A 12133-nucleotide genomic window follows, 5' to 3' on the forward strand; every position below is an offset into this window, starting at 1 on the left:
TGTTGGACGGGCTGGGACTCGGTCCCTGCTGAGATGTCTCAGGAATCTGCCCCCCGCCCCCAATCCTGTAACAGAGCACACAGAGCTCCAGCGGCACGGGTAGGGACTGGAAGGACCTTCTCTAGGTCTCCCTGCCCGCTCGCTCCTGCCCTGAGAGAGGCCCAGCCTCCCCAGTGTCTGAGCCCCAAACAAGCAGTGAAGGCTGCGTTTCCTGCCACCAGACAAGCCTGGCCAAAAGAGGACAGCAGGGCGTGAGTGCTGGGAGGAGAAAAGACCAATCGAGGACTGGGTTGGGCAGGTAGAAGTAGCTTCCTGGAGGAAACAGGGCTTGAGCAGCTTTGGGAAGAATGAGGAAGATCTGGATAACCGAGGGCAAAGGGCATTCTAGGAAACAGCCCAAGCACAGGTGGGGAGTCCAGCAAGCAGGGACTTGGGGGCCAGTGAGGAGCCCCGGTCAAGGGCAGGATAGAATCAGGAGGAAGGCTGAATAGCAGGGGGCAGTGGGGTCTGGGATGGGGCCGGAATGCCAGATTCAAGAGTCTAGGACGCAACAGGGAGTCTGGGGGTTGGATCAGGGAAGTGATACTCAGAGGATGAGAGGTCCTGAGGCCCCCAGGGGCAGCCCCTTGTCCAAGTCACCCTGCAGCAATGGCAGAGTGCGGATGTGAACTTTTGCCGCAGGAATGGAGCCGGGATGATGGGGAGGTGGGTGAGTGGTAACAAGCCAAGGATGGAACAGTGGCTCTGGGGAGGACAGAGTGTGTGAGAGAGGAGGGGGAGGGCCGCCAGAGCGAAAGACACCTTCTCCCGGGTATCACTCCACACAGCCCTCCCCACTGGCCTGTGCCTCATCAGGTCACGAGGGTCTGCGGGCAGGAACTGCGGGGTGGCAGCTCTCTCTTCCACCCCCCAACTGCGCCCCCGATTCCTGCCCCGGCCTCGGCCGGCATCCGCTGAGCTCCTTCCTGCCTGCCTTCCCTTTCTTCCTCTCTCCCCACTTAACAGATTGCGGCAGCAAGATGGCACAAATTTATGGCTCAACTCACCAAAAATAACAAGAGATCTATCAAAGGCAGTTTGCGTGAAATTAACAGGCGCCTGTACCCTCTTGTCAAGTGCACTCAGCTCTGAGGCGGGCCCCGGCACTCCGCTCCAGCGCTGCCCACCAGCGCCCGGCCTCGTGGCCCTTCCAGCAGCGCCCCAGCCCCACTCTACTTGGCCTTGCCATGCACTCCACTCAGGGTCTCCCAGGGAAGGGGAGCACCACTCCCTTGCTGAAGTCCCTGGCAGAGGGGCCAGGCCAAGGGTCTTACTCTCCCTGCTCGCCACCATCCCCACCAATCTTGTCCTCAATCTGGCAGTTCCATGTGCGAGCCGGTTCTCCCCGGGCTGGTACATGTGTCCAGCTGGCCGGGCGGGGCAGGGGTGGTGCTGCCACCAGGCCAAAGTGCCCTGAGCCCTGATGATGTCCTGGCCCTCCGACGCCCCCTGCCTCATGGAACGAACTAAGCCACATGTCCATTGTCTCTTGCCCCGAAGAGATTGAGCAGAAGTGGGGAGGTGGCAGAGAGGGAAAGTCTCTTGCCTGCCTGCCGGGGAGAGGAAGGAAGTCTGGGCAGCAGTGTCCTGTGCCAGCCCACTTAGGAAGTCAGACGCCACCTCAGCCCTGGCAACTCCCCCCAAGGGCCCTCCCTGCAGGCAACCCAAGGAGCATCCTGAAAACAGGCCAAGCAGGACAAGGAGCATGAGCTGAGGTCAGGCATGGAACAGCTGGGAGCCTGAGGCTCCCTGCTCGGAGATGATACCAGGCCTCGTGCCCAGGGACTGGGAGCATCCAATCTCCACGCATCCCCAGTCCCAGAGGCCCCTGCAGAGGCTGTGATGATGATGGCAACCATGGTGGCCTTCCCATAAGCAGCCCTCTCTGACCCCCAAAGACACCCCAACTATCAACCAACTCCTGCTTCCGGCCTCCCCCACCCCAGCTGGCTGCTCCTGGCTCCGTGCTCCACATGGCAGCCTGCCCAGATGCTGCTCGCCCATGAGGGGAGAGCCTTGCTCCGTCCGCTGCGGACCACTGGGCCAATGGACCACAGGGAAATCCAGACAAAAGAGCCTGCCCTCTGCTGAGCATAATGGGGGAGGCCCCCACAGAGTCCCAGGCAGTGACCGCCAGGCAGGAAGAGCCATAAACCTCCTGATATACGCCTAGCACTCTCTGCCGATGTTCGACAAAGAAGCAAAATTCAATTTCTTCCTGCAGGCACTAAATCCCAGGCCGGCCTCCAGGGCCCGTAACCTGCCCACGGCCTGGCTGTCACTCAGACGGCTTCATCGACCAATGTTAAAGACCAAGCTGGCCAGGAGGAGAAGCCAGAGCAAGGCCACTGGGCACTTGCCGTGGATAGGCATGGTGCCAGATGTCTCCTGGGGGAGGCTGAGGAGCCCCCCCCCCCACCGCACTGGGAGAGGCCACAGTCACGATAACTAGCCCCTCTAATAGAGAGATATCTCCCCATTTTACAGATGAAGAAACTGATGCCAAAAGATGGGATCCGCTGAAGGGGATGGTCAAAGGCGGTGCCCAACTCCAGGGCTCTGGCCTCCAAAGTAGGGGCGGGGACAGGTCACACTCCAACATTCCTAGTGGCCCTCACACAAGACCCTTTGCCTCCCTGTAAATACTCGCAGGCAGATCTAGATGCTTCTTCTGACTTCCAGCCCTGCATGACATCCTCATACTGGTAGGCCAGGACCTGTTACCCCAAATGGGGAAACTGAGGCCCGGAGAGGGAGGGAACTCCCTCTTAGCACCAGAGCTGGGGACCGGATCCCAGATCTGCCTTCCTCCCAACCCACTCCCTGCCAGGCCCCCTGGCCAGTCTCAGGACTCAGGATCCAGACGAGGGGCTGGGGGGCCTTGAAGTTGCAGGAAGGAGGGTGGGCTGAAGGTGGCTGTGCTGAGGGAGCTGTGGTGGGAGCAAGAGCCGCCAGGACTTGAGGGCTCGCAGAGCTTTTGCCCAGTCAGCAGGAAGCTGTAGCAGCTGGCAGCCTTGGTCCCAGAAGACATGGGCCCAGAGGGGGAGATAGGGGATGCTGGGAGCTGAGCCAGTCCAGCCCTCCAAGGCAGCCTCGAAGCCCGGGCCTCTTCACTCAGGCACATTCTTCTGCACCTCCCTCTGCTCTGACCCTGGGGCCACTGCCAAAAATCACTGACCCGTATGGACAGGAACACGTCCCTGCTCCCTGCTGACTCTCCAGCCTCCAGGCAAACTTGTCAACTTGCAGTGCCAGAACCTGCCACGCTCACTCCCAGCTTGGGGCCTTTGTTCTCACGGCTCCCTCTGCCTGGAATGCCCTCACCGCTTCTTTGGCTTCGCTGGCTTCCACTCGTCCTTCAGATCTCTGCTCCTGTATCACTTCCTTCAGGAAGCCTTCCTTGATTGCCCAGTGTGGAGCATCCTCTCCCCAGGTTCACCACACCACACTGGCCGATCTCTGCCTCCCATTCACCCTGCCCAGACTGCAACCTCTTGGAGAGTGAGGTCTAACCCAAATTCATTTCAGGGACCCCAACATCAGAACAAGGCCGGACACAGAGGGGACGTGGGTGAAGGACCATACAAATGGCCTGGGGGATCTGTCCAGACAGGCATCAGAGGGCCCCCTGGGCCACCTTGACGTACCCACCCCACCAGGGCCCTGCTCAGACTCACCATATCTCATCTCGGTGGTAAACAGGTCATTGCTGCTCCCTGAATGTAAATCGGCCTCAGCAGGCGGGGCCGGGCCCCCGGGCACCAGGGCATTGGACAGAGTGTGGGCAGCAGGAGGGCCTGGAGGCGTGGTGGTGGTGGCAGGAGCGGCCCCCGCCTCCCCGGGGCAGCTGCAGCCGGGCTGGGCGAAGCCACAGGCCTGGCCGGCCGCGCGGCCGCACTCCTCGCTCCAGCGGCAGAGGACGCCACAGGTGAACTGGCTGGAGTTGTTGTTGTTGATGAGCAAGACCTCGACGAAGCGGAAGGCCAGGGCGGCGGGTGCTAGCAGGCGTGGGGCCTCCGAGGGCTCTGCCGACAGGCACAGCTGTACAAAGTTCTTGTCGAAGTGCAGGAAGGTGAAGGGGCCCGAGCCGCCGCACAGCTCCAGCCCCGCTGCCGCCTCCTCTTCCTCCTCTGGCTGCCCCGCCTCTGCCTCTGCCTCAGCCTCGGCCTCGGCCCGGGCCCCCGCCGCCTCCTCGGGGCTAGGCCGCAGGCAGGTGAAGTTGACCAGATAGTGGTCCAGGGGCAGCAGACGGGGGGCGAAGTGAGCGCACACCTGCTCCTGGCGGTTGAAGCGCAGGTAGAGGGAGTACTTGGTGGGGTCGGGGTTCTCCAGGGTCCAGGAGCAGCCCGAGGCGATGGTGGGGAAGAGGTCCTGCAGTGAGAAGGCCCCGTAGAGCACGCCCGAGGCCAGGGCGGAGCAGGCGCTGGGGGCAGGGTCGAAGGCGGCGGCCAGGCGCAGGGACAGAATCACAGATAGTAAGAGGGGACAGGCTGGGGTCATCCTATGTCCCTTGCCCTGTGGAGAGAGATGGTGGTCAGCAGTCCCAGGCACGGCCAGCATGAGCTCTCAGTCTCCTGTGGCTCACTGCCGGGAGGGGGCCTCGTGGTGACGACTCTGAAGTCACCCATGTCCACCTGTGTGGTCTCAGATGGGAGGACTCCACTGCGTGAAGCCTCGGTCACCTTACCTGTAAAATGAAAGCATGTGGGAGAGTGCCTGACTCTGGCAGCCCTTAAGAAAACACATCAGTTGTTGTCTCTGTGATTGTCTCTGTTGTCTCTGTCACCCTGTGATTCCTGGGTCAGTCCCACCAGCCACGGGCACCTGGCCTGACTCTTGGATCTAGCCCCGTCCCCGCCACCCAGCCGGAACTCTCCAGAACCCTTGCTCTCAGTCGCAGTGTATCGTGATCAGCTGTGAGGCGTGTCACGCGTAATCCAGTGGCAACTGTCAAAGGAGCAATGTTTGACAACAATTTGCTTTTTTATAAATCAGAGCAATTCAAGGTTATTCCCAGAACAATGCCATTCTCACTTGCTTTACTGAGTGGGTGGGGAAAGGGGAGGAGTTACTGGCGAGCCAGGGGTTGCGCTCAACCTGAGCCACGCCCATGGAGGGGATGTAGCAAGGATGAATGTCATGAGTACCTATGGGGTGGGTTTCCTAGTGGAAACAATGGGGGGAGGCATCTGCAAAATGGGTGCACTCTTCCCCTTACCCTTTCTTCCCTTCCTGCCATGGGGTTATCTTCCCAGGTCTGGCTCAGGGCCCGCCGCTACTCCCAGTGAGACCACCAAGCCATCTCCCAGCTCGCAGCTCCTACAGCCCTTGCCTGCGAGTCCATAGCCCTGGTCATCACCTCTATCCCCTGCTGTCTCCCCAAGGCTAGCTCATTCATCTCAAGGAGTCTTCAATCGCCTAGGAGTGGAGACAAGAGTTCACCGATGTCTCCCTCCCGGCCAAGTGCTGCACGGAGCTGAATGCCCAGCAGGTGTGAATGTACTCCTGGTGTGGGCAGGCAACCAGGACCCAGGCCACACCCTGACAGATATGCAGGGTGGTCAGGCCCAAGTGGACAAAAGCTGGTGGCCAGGGCGCCTGCAGGTACCCTCCCACCCACCAGGCCAGGCCAGAGCCACTGCCCACAGCCCACCCAGCCTCCACCCTAGCTGTCCAGAAAACAGAGCCTGGCACCTAGACTGGCTCAGTCCTGCTTCCAGCCCTGCCCCCAAGGTGATCCACGCTGCCTCCCTCCTCCATGCCAGCAGCATAGCTCACAGCACTGGATGGGCCCCTAGAGCCTGGTTGCTCCACATTAGAGGAGAAAAGATGAGGCTCCAAAAGGGGCGGCGACCTGCTCAAGATCACACAAGAGAGATCCAGCTGGGAGTAGAAGCCTGGACCTGAAGCCCCTGGCCTGCGGTTCCCTCTGGTCCACCAACAACCTCTTGCTCCAACCCCTTCCTTGCCCAGGCTTCAAGCCCGAAAGACAAGCCATTAGCTCTGGGAACTTGGGTCACAAACAGAATAATTCACAGGTGTAGCCAGATGTTCCCAAGACCCGAAGGCTCCTCAGGCACAGATTTCCCCTTGGCTTTTTGGGAGCCTCAACAGAGGCTGGCAGGGCAGGGGTGGGCGGGCAGGAATTAGCACCCCAGAATTCCAATCCCTGTGCAGCATCCAAGGAACGCCTCACTGCCCCAGATCCCGCACCTGCCCCTCCCCAGCTATGGGGGAGGGGGGGGTGGGGGGGGACCAGCTCAGGCAGGCTCATTTACTGGGGAGGAGCCACCCCACCCTCTTCCAGAGACCCGTGTGGAGTTATTCGGCAGAAGTCAGAACAGGCTGCATCTCCACTGCTCCCGCCAGAACTGACAAAGGGACGCAGGAGCCCTGCCATCCCTGCCCCACATCATGCCTGTCCCAAACCATGCAGCCCGCCCGGCCAGCAGCGGCACCAGCAAAGCCAGGAGCTGATGATGAGTGACATCCAATCCCCCCGCTGCCCCCAATTATTTTTAAGCAGGCTGCAAAATTCAGGCCATAGCTGCAGCTCAGCAGAGGGGAGGTGGGGGCTCATTATAACTGGCCTCGCCTCCCCCACTTAGAGCAGGGTGGGGAATCTACACACACACACACACGCACGCACAAGCCTGAACATTGCTTTGCCGTGTGCACCAAGGCACATATGCACAGACTCATGAAAAGACAGGTGTTCACAGGCATTCTGCACGTGAACAGATACCCATGCACACAAACACACACACAGATCAGTGAAGCCACTGTGAACTCACACGCACACTAGGGTACAGGCACTCACATGTACAAGGCGTGAAGAGCCAACCACTTAAACACCTGCACAGAGAGGCAAATAAATGTATTCTGCTCGTGTGAACACATCCAGGTAGCTGGCTCTTTGAGGCTTTAGCTCGTGACAGCTAAGTGTCAGGCAGGATCTGACTTGCAGCTCCTTCCTTTGTGTGCAGTTCCTGAAGCTGGGGGGCTCAGACCCCACCCCCCAACCCTGCCTCCTGGGCCTCAGCCGCTCCCTCCTCCACAGCCCTGACCAATCAAGAAGTCCTAGGTCTAGACCCTCCGAGGTGCAGCCCAGCTTCTGCACAACTGAGCCACCTTGAAACCCTGCCTAAGCCCTTTCCTCCGCTCAGTCTCCTTCAGACACCCCCTTCACACCAACTGTGAAATTTCACCTGCGGTCTCTATGACCCTCGTGGTTTGTGCGGTGACATAAGACCTCTGGGGGCCCTTTATTTTAACATCATTTCCCATCCATAAAAAAAAGGCAAAAAGCCTAATTCCAAGCTAAGTCAGAGAGAGCCTCTCCTGGGAGGGGACCTAGAAGAATCCTTACGTCACAGGCAGCCCGGGTGGTTATGGGCATGATCACCCTCCCTGAGCCTCAGTTTCCCCCTCTGTGGAATGGAGACCATGATCCCTGCCCTCAGGACTGGGCCACCCTTCTCATTCAGCCTCCCGGTGAGTTCCTAGCACGGAGCCTGGCCCAGGCTGAGGACTCACGCGCTCACTTCCCCTTCTTCCCTCCTTCTGAGAACCTCACAAACTCCCTGATTCCCTACTGAGGTCCACCACTATCTCTGGGAAGGCCCTTTGGGCTGAAACACGGAAATGACTTTGCCAGCTCCAAGCCCAGCACGATCACAAACGTGCCCAAGAGCTGTAGAGGACAGGTATGGAGCTCAGCTCTGAGGAAGAACTTCCTGGGTCAGGAGGTTAATGGAGAGGATAATCAAAAGTCCTCCCCCCTCACTCAGGATTTCAGTGGGCTGAGATGGGTGAGCTGCCGGTTGGCATAATCTCAGTCTCCCTTGGGAGACTTGGGCTACCCCCTTGGGCTACTTCCACCACATGCCTGTCACCCGCCAGCAGAACTGAGAATCCCACCCTCTGCCCAAGCACACTGAGACCCTGTTCCTCCCCAACCCGACAGGCCGCCGGCCTCGGGCTTCCCCTTCTGTACCGAAGAGGGAATCGGAGGCTTTCGCAGCAGCTGGCAGGGACAAGACTGGAGGCGGGGGGCACCTCAGGGCAAAGGCTGGGACTCTGGGATCCCCGGGATCGACCCCCTTGCGCCCTGCGGGCAGTGAGCAGCTGTGCTGGGCAGCAGAGCGCCGGGAGGCCGGGCCCTGGGCGGGGGAGGGGTGGCGGTGGGGGAGGCGCCTGGGTCGCGTTTATCCACCTGGCAGCTCCAATTCGCCGGCGCGTCACTCACCCTCCGCCTCCTAGGCACTCGCTGCGGGGCCGAGCCCAGGCCGACACGCGGGCGGGGACCCCCCACTCGGGGCCTTCGGGTCCCCTGCCCATGCACCGGCCGGGTGGCAGGGTCCTTAAGACCCTGGGGGGCTCTCCCGGAGCTCTGATACCCAGGAGGGCGCCCACCTCTATCCAGTTTCTGGAGCTGGTGGGCAGGACCGAGGGGAGGGGGCTCCCCGAGTGCGGCGCCGCCTTCTCCACAGCGCAAAGAGGGCCACTCCTCCTCTAGCTCTGGGGTCTTTCGGCTGGGGGAGGGGCCCTCCCGCACAACACTTCTGGGGGGGAGGGGGAGGGGCGGGGCCGCGAGGGCGGCGGGGGGGGGGGGCGGTGACTCAGCCGCCCTCCGCCCGCCTCCCCGGAACTTTGCAGCAGCTGGAGCCGCGGTTGCTACAGGAACCGAAAGCTTTTGTTCCCCAATGTCAGGGCTGCCCCGGCAGACTGGAGGCTGGGAGGCTGCAACTCCCCGGTGGGACCCAGACCCAGCCACACTGCCCAGAGGGCTTCCAGCAGCCAAACGCCACGGATTCGAGCGTTCTCTCTCCCCCTCACCCGCCCTCCTCCCGGCAAAGCCAGGTTTCTTGGAACTCTTGGGGTCCTCAGGCCGGGTCGCCCCCTAACTCTAACCTGGAGCATTAACTGTCCTGGAAAGTTCCTGATGGCATCTGACCCCCTGGGGAGAGGTAAGAGGTTCCTCTGTGCACCATGTACTCTTCTGTGGCTGATTTCCCACGTGGGCCCCCCTAACAGGCAAGCCTACCTTTGGGGACCTTGTCTTGGGTTTCTTCCTTGCATTTATCCTACCTCCCCAGACCCTACACTTGAACCAAAACCTCAGAAGCCTTGGCCTGGCTTTCACTGATGAGCCTGTGGCCAGAGCTGATCCCAGAGCAGTCCAGTGGGATGGTGAAGGATGGGTGAGGGAGGGGAGAGGCTGACAGTCACAGGCTCCCTGGACCCTCTCTGGGAGCTGGGTGGTTTCTGGCTTTATGATCATGGGGGTTAGAGTGAAGTCACTAGAACCTGTTCTGCACTTTTCCTCTGGGAATAGGAATGGTGTGGAGAGGGGCCTGACCTTGCTCTTGAAGACAGCCCAATAAACCAATCGTTGTTGAGCATTACTAGGTGCCAGACATTCTATACAATCTAATTTCATTCTCCCAGCAACTCTATGAGGCATTTATCACTGACCCATTTTATAGAGGGCCACCTGAGGCTCAGAAATGTTACACAGCCTGCCCAGGTCACAAAGCTTTTTGAACCCAGGTCATCTGGCCAAAAGCTGACTTACTATCTACTTACTCAGCTCCATCACCTGGGTGTTGGGAGGGAAAGAAGAGGGCAGAGACCAGCTGAGACTTCACTTGGGGTTACAGAAATGCCTACCCCCCCCCACACACACCTCAGGCTAGACCTCTCCCTTTCTCAAGAGTGATGGGGAAAGGGAGATAGAAGAGGGGAGAAGAGAAGGCAGAGAAGAAGAGGGGGGGGGATCTGTCAATCTCAGTCCAGGGGAGACCCTCCCTCAGGCCTCACACCACCACCATCAAGGCATAACCCATCCAGAGTCCCCACTGACCCCTATGGCAGCAGGGCGACAGTCCCCAGGTGCCTGCTCTGTCCTAGGGCCAGGTGGACTCCCCCACCGCCTATGCCATGCCCAAACAGGACTAAGCCCACCTTGCCCCCACCCACCACCTAGTGGGGACTGCCATGGGGTAGACAGAGGCTCCCTGGAGACACCTGCCCAAGCCCAAAAGAGCCCATCCAGACCATCTCAAATCTAGCGGCCAGTCCTGCTGGTCTGTCCCTGCTAGCTCAAAGGGCTCCTGAATTCCTGCTGGGATGAGCCTTCTACCCCACCCCACCCCACCTCACCCCACCCCATCCCCAGAGCAGAGGATCTGACAACCAGAACTGTTCCCACACGGCTAGCACGAGGGGGCACCCGGCCTCGCCCGCCAACCTCTTCTTCCCCAGGGACTTCCCAGCGCCAGTCCCGCAGCCACCACTGCTGCTCCGGCTGCGGAAACCTGGGGCTACCCGCGGAAGGAAAAGGGGCGGCGGGTCCAGGACTGCGGGCAGGGGGCGCCAGAGGACGCCCAGGGGCCCGGCCGGCAGCTGGCGAGGCGGGCAGGCGGACAGTATCTCTGGCCCGGGAGCCCCTCCCCCCGCGGGCACCAGACCCTTCACCCGCTCTGCACCCGCCGCGGCGCAGAGGACTTCCCTCGGACCGAGCTGACTGCGGGAGTGGCCGCCAACTTCACAACCTACAACCCCCCCCGCCCCCACCCCATCATGCCAGTCCCCGGGGGCTGCGGGAGGGTGCGTTTGGTGCCCGGCTCTATGCCCCAGGGGTGGGAAGAGAAGGATGGGGGATGGACAGACTCCGACCAAAGATGGACACGGGAGCCAGGGATGCAGGGCCAGTCGAGATCCCCGCCGGGGAGGAGGGGGCGCGGAGCAGACATGGGGTACACGGCCCCAAGTCCAGGCTGAGGGGGAGGAGACCTGCAGCAGAGATTGGCGAGGGATAGAGATACTCCAGGCAGATATGGGGGAGGAGGCATCGGGACAGAAATAAGAAGGGAAGCATGGTCGGGGTACTGGCGCGGGGAAAGGCAGTAACTATGGGCAGACATGGATGGGAATAGGAAGGACTCTGGGCAGAGATGAAGTGGAGGGGAGGAGCAGGGTCCGGCATCCAGACGAGGAGGGGCGATTAAGGGGGAATACACAGTCGAGCTGCAGGTTGGAGAAAGGGGCTCTAATCAAGGTGGGGGGCGCACTGCCAGGATCCAAGCTAAGATAGGAAGAGACTCCAGACAGCAATGGGGGTAAGGTCTGGGTCAGGATTGGGGGGGGGGGGGGGCTTTAGCAGAAAGGGGTAAGGGGAAGAGGGTGGAAAAGGGACTTACCAGAGATGAAAGGGGCTTCGGCCCCAGGCTTGGAAGTTCCCAAAGAGATGGGAGTGGGTAGATGCAGAAAGAACTCAGTTCGGGAGGGGGAGGATTCAACAGAGATGGGGCAGGGGAGCGCCCCGAGTCCAGGCCGGTGCGGAAACTCGGGACCGCGCCGGGAGGGCTCAGTGCGGGGCCGGGTCGAGGTCTGGGACCGAGCACTCACCTGGGCGCCGTCAGCAGCAGGAGCGGGGGCCGGCGCTGGCGGAGGCAGCCACGGGGCGCAAGTTTGCCATCCCTAAGGCGGGGGCCTGGCCGGGCTCGGGGCAGCTCGAGGCAGCGGCGCGGAGGGGCCGAGGCTCCCGCTCCGCGGAGCGGCGGGTGCAGAAAAGGCGCCGCGGAGCAGCGCGGGGCGGGCGGGCGCCGGGCCGGGCGCGGGCTCCTGCCGCCGCCTCCTCGCCGCGCCGCCCCCCCCCTCCCCGCTCCCCTCTCCCCCGCCCCGAGCACCGCCCGCGCCGCGCGCCGCCTCCTATTCGCGGGCGGCGGCCGCAGCCCCGGGCTCCAAAAGCCGGCGCCGCATCCTCGGTCTCTGAGCGCCGCCGCCGCTGCCGCCGCCGCCGCTGCCGCCGCCAAACCCGGTTCCTCCGGCCGCTCCGGCCGCTGCCCGCAGCGCGCGCCGGGCCGAGTGACGGCCGAGGCGGGACGCGGCGCCTGCGCGGGCTGGGCCCGGGAGGGGGCGCGCGCCAGGCCGGGCGCGAGGAGCCGCGGGAGAAGGGGCGGGGGGCGGGGGCGACGCGCGCCGCCTCCTGTTAAAGGGGGAGCAGCGTCAGCAGAGCCAAGCGCACCCTCCTCCTCCCCGCCCTGGGCCCCAGGCGCCGGCGCGGGAGAAGCCCCGGGTAAGCCCCCGC

General features: G+C 62.0%; 1 protein-coding gene across 3 annotated transcripts in view; it reads right to left on the bottom strand.

Annotated features, from left to right (window-relative positions):
- Positions 1-11621, bottom strand: part of LOC111142994 (adhesion G protein-coupled receptor B2) — a 36583-nt gene extending 24962 nt beyond the window's left edge. For 2 of the 3 annotated variants that reach the window (XM_022496375.1, XM_022496374.1), the window contains exons 1-2: positions 11452-11621; positions 3717-4554 (exon numbers count right to left, since the gene is read on the bottom strand). In XM_022496375.1, coding sequence (XP_022352083.1) covers positions 3717-4539 — 823 coding nt within the window. In that variant the 5' untranslated portion in view covers positions 4540-4554; positions 11452-11621. Of the gene's footprint in view, positions 1-3716; positions 4555-4897; positions 4913-11451 lie in introns of those variants that run through there. The other variant, XM_022496376.1, reaches the window with a different exon arrangement.
- Between the last annotated feature and the right edge of the window lie 512 nt (positions 11622-12133).

The sequence above is a fragment of the Enhydra lutris genome, unplaced genomic scaffold (assembly GCF_002288905.1).
Source record: "Enhydra lutris kenyoni isolate GAN:26980312 unplaced genomic scaffold, ASM228890v2 scaffoldscaffold9, whole genome shotgun sequence".
Taxonomy (NCBI): Eukaryota; Metazoa; Chordata; class Mammalia; order Carnivora; family Mustelidae; genus Enhydra; species Enhydra lutris.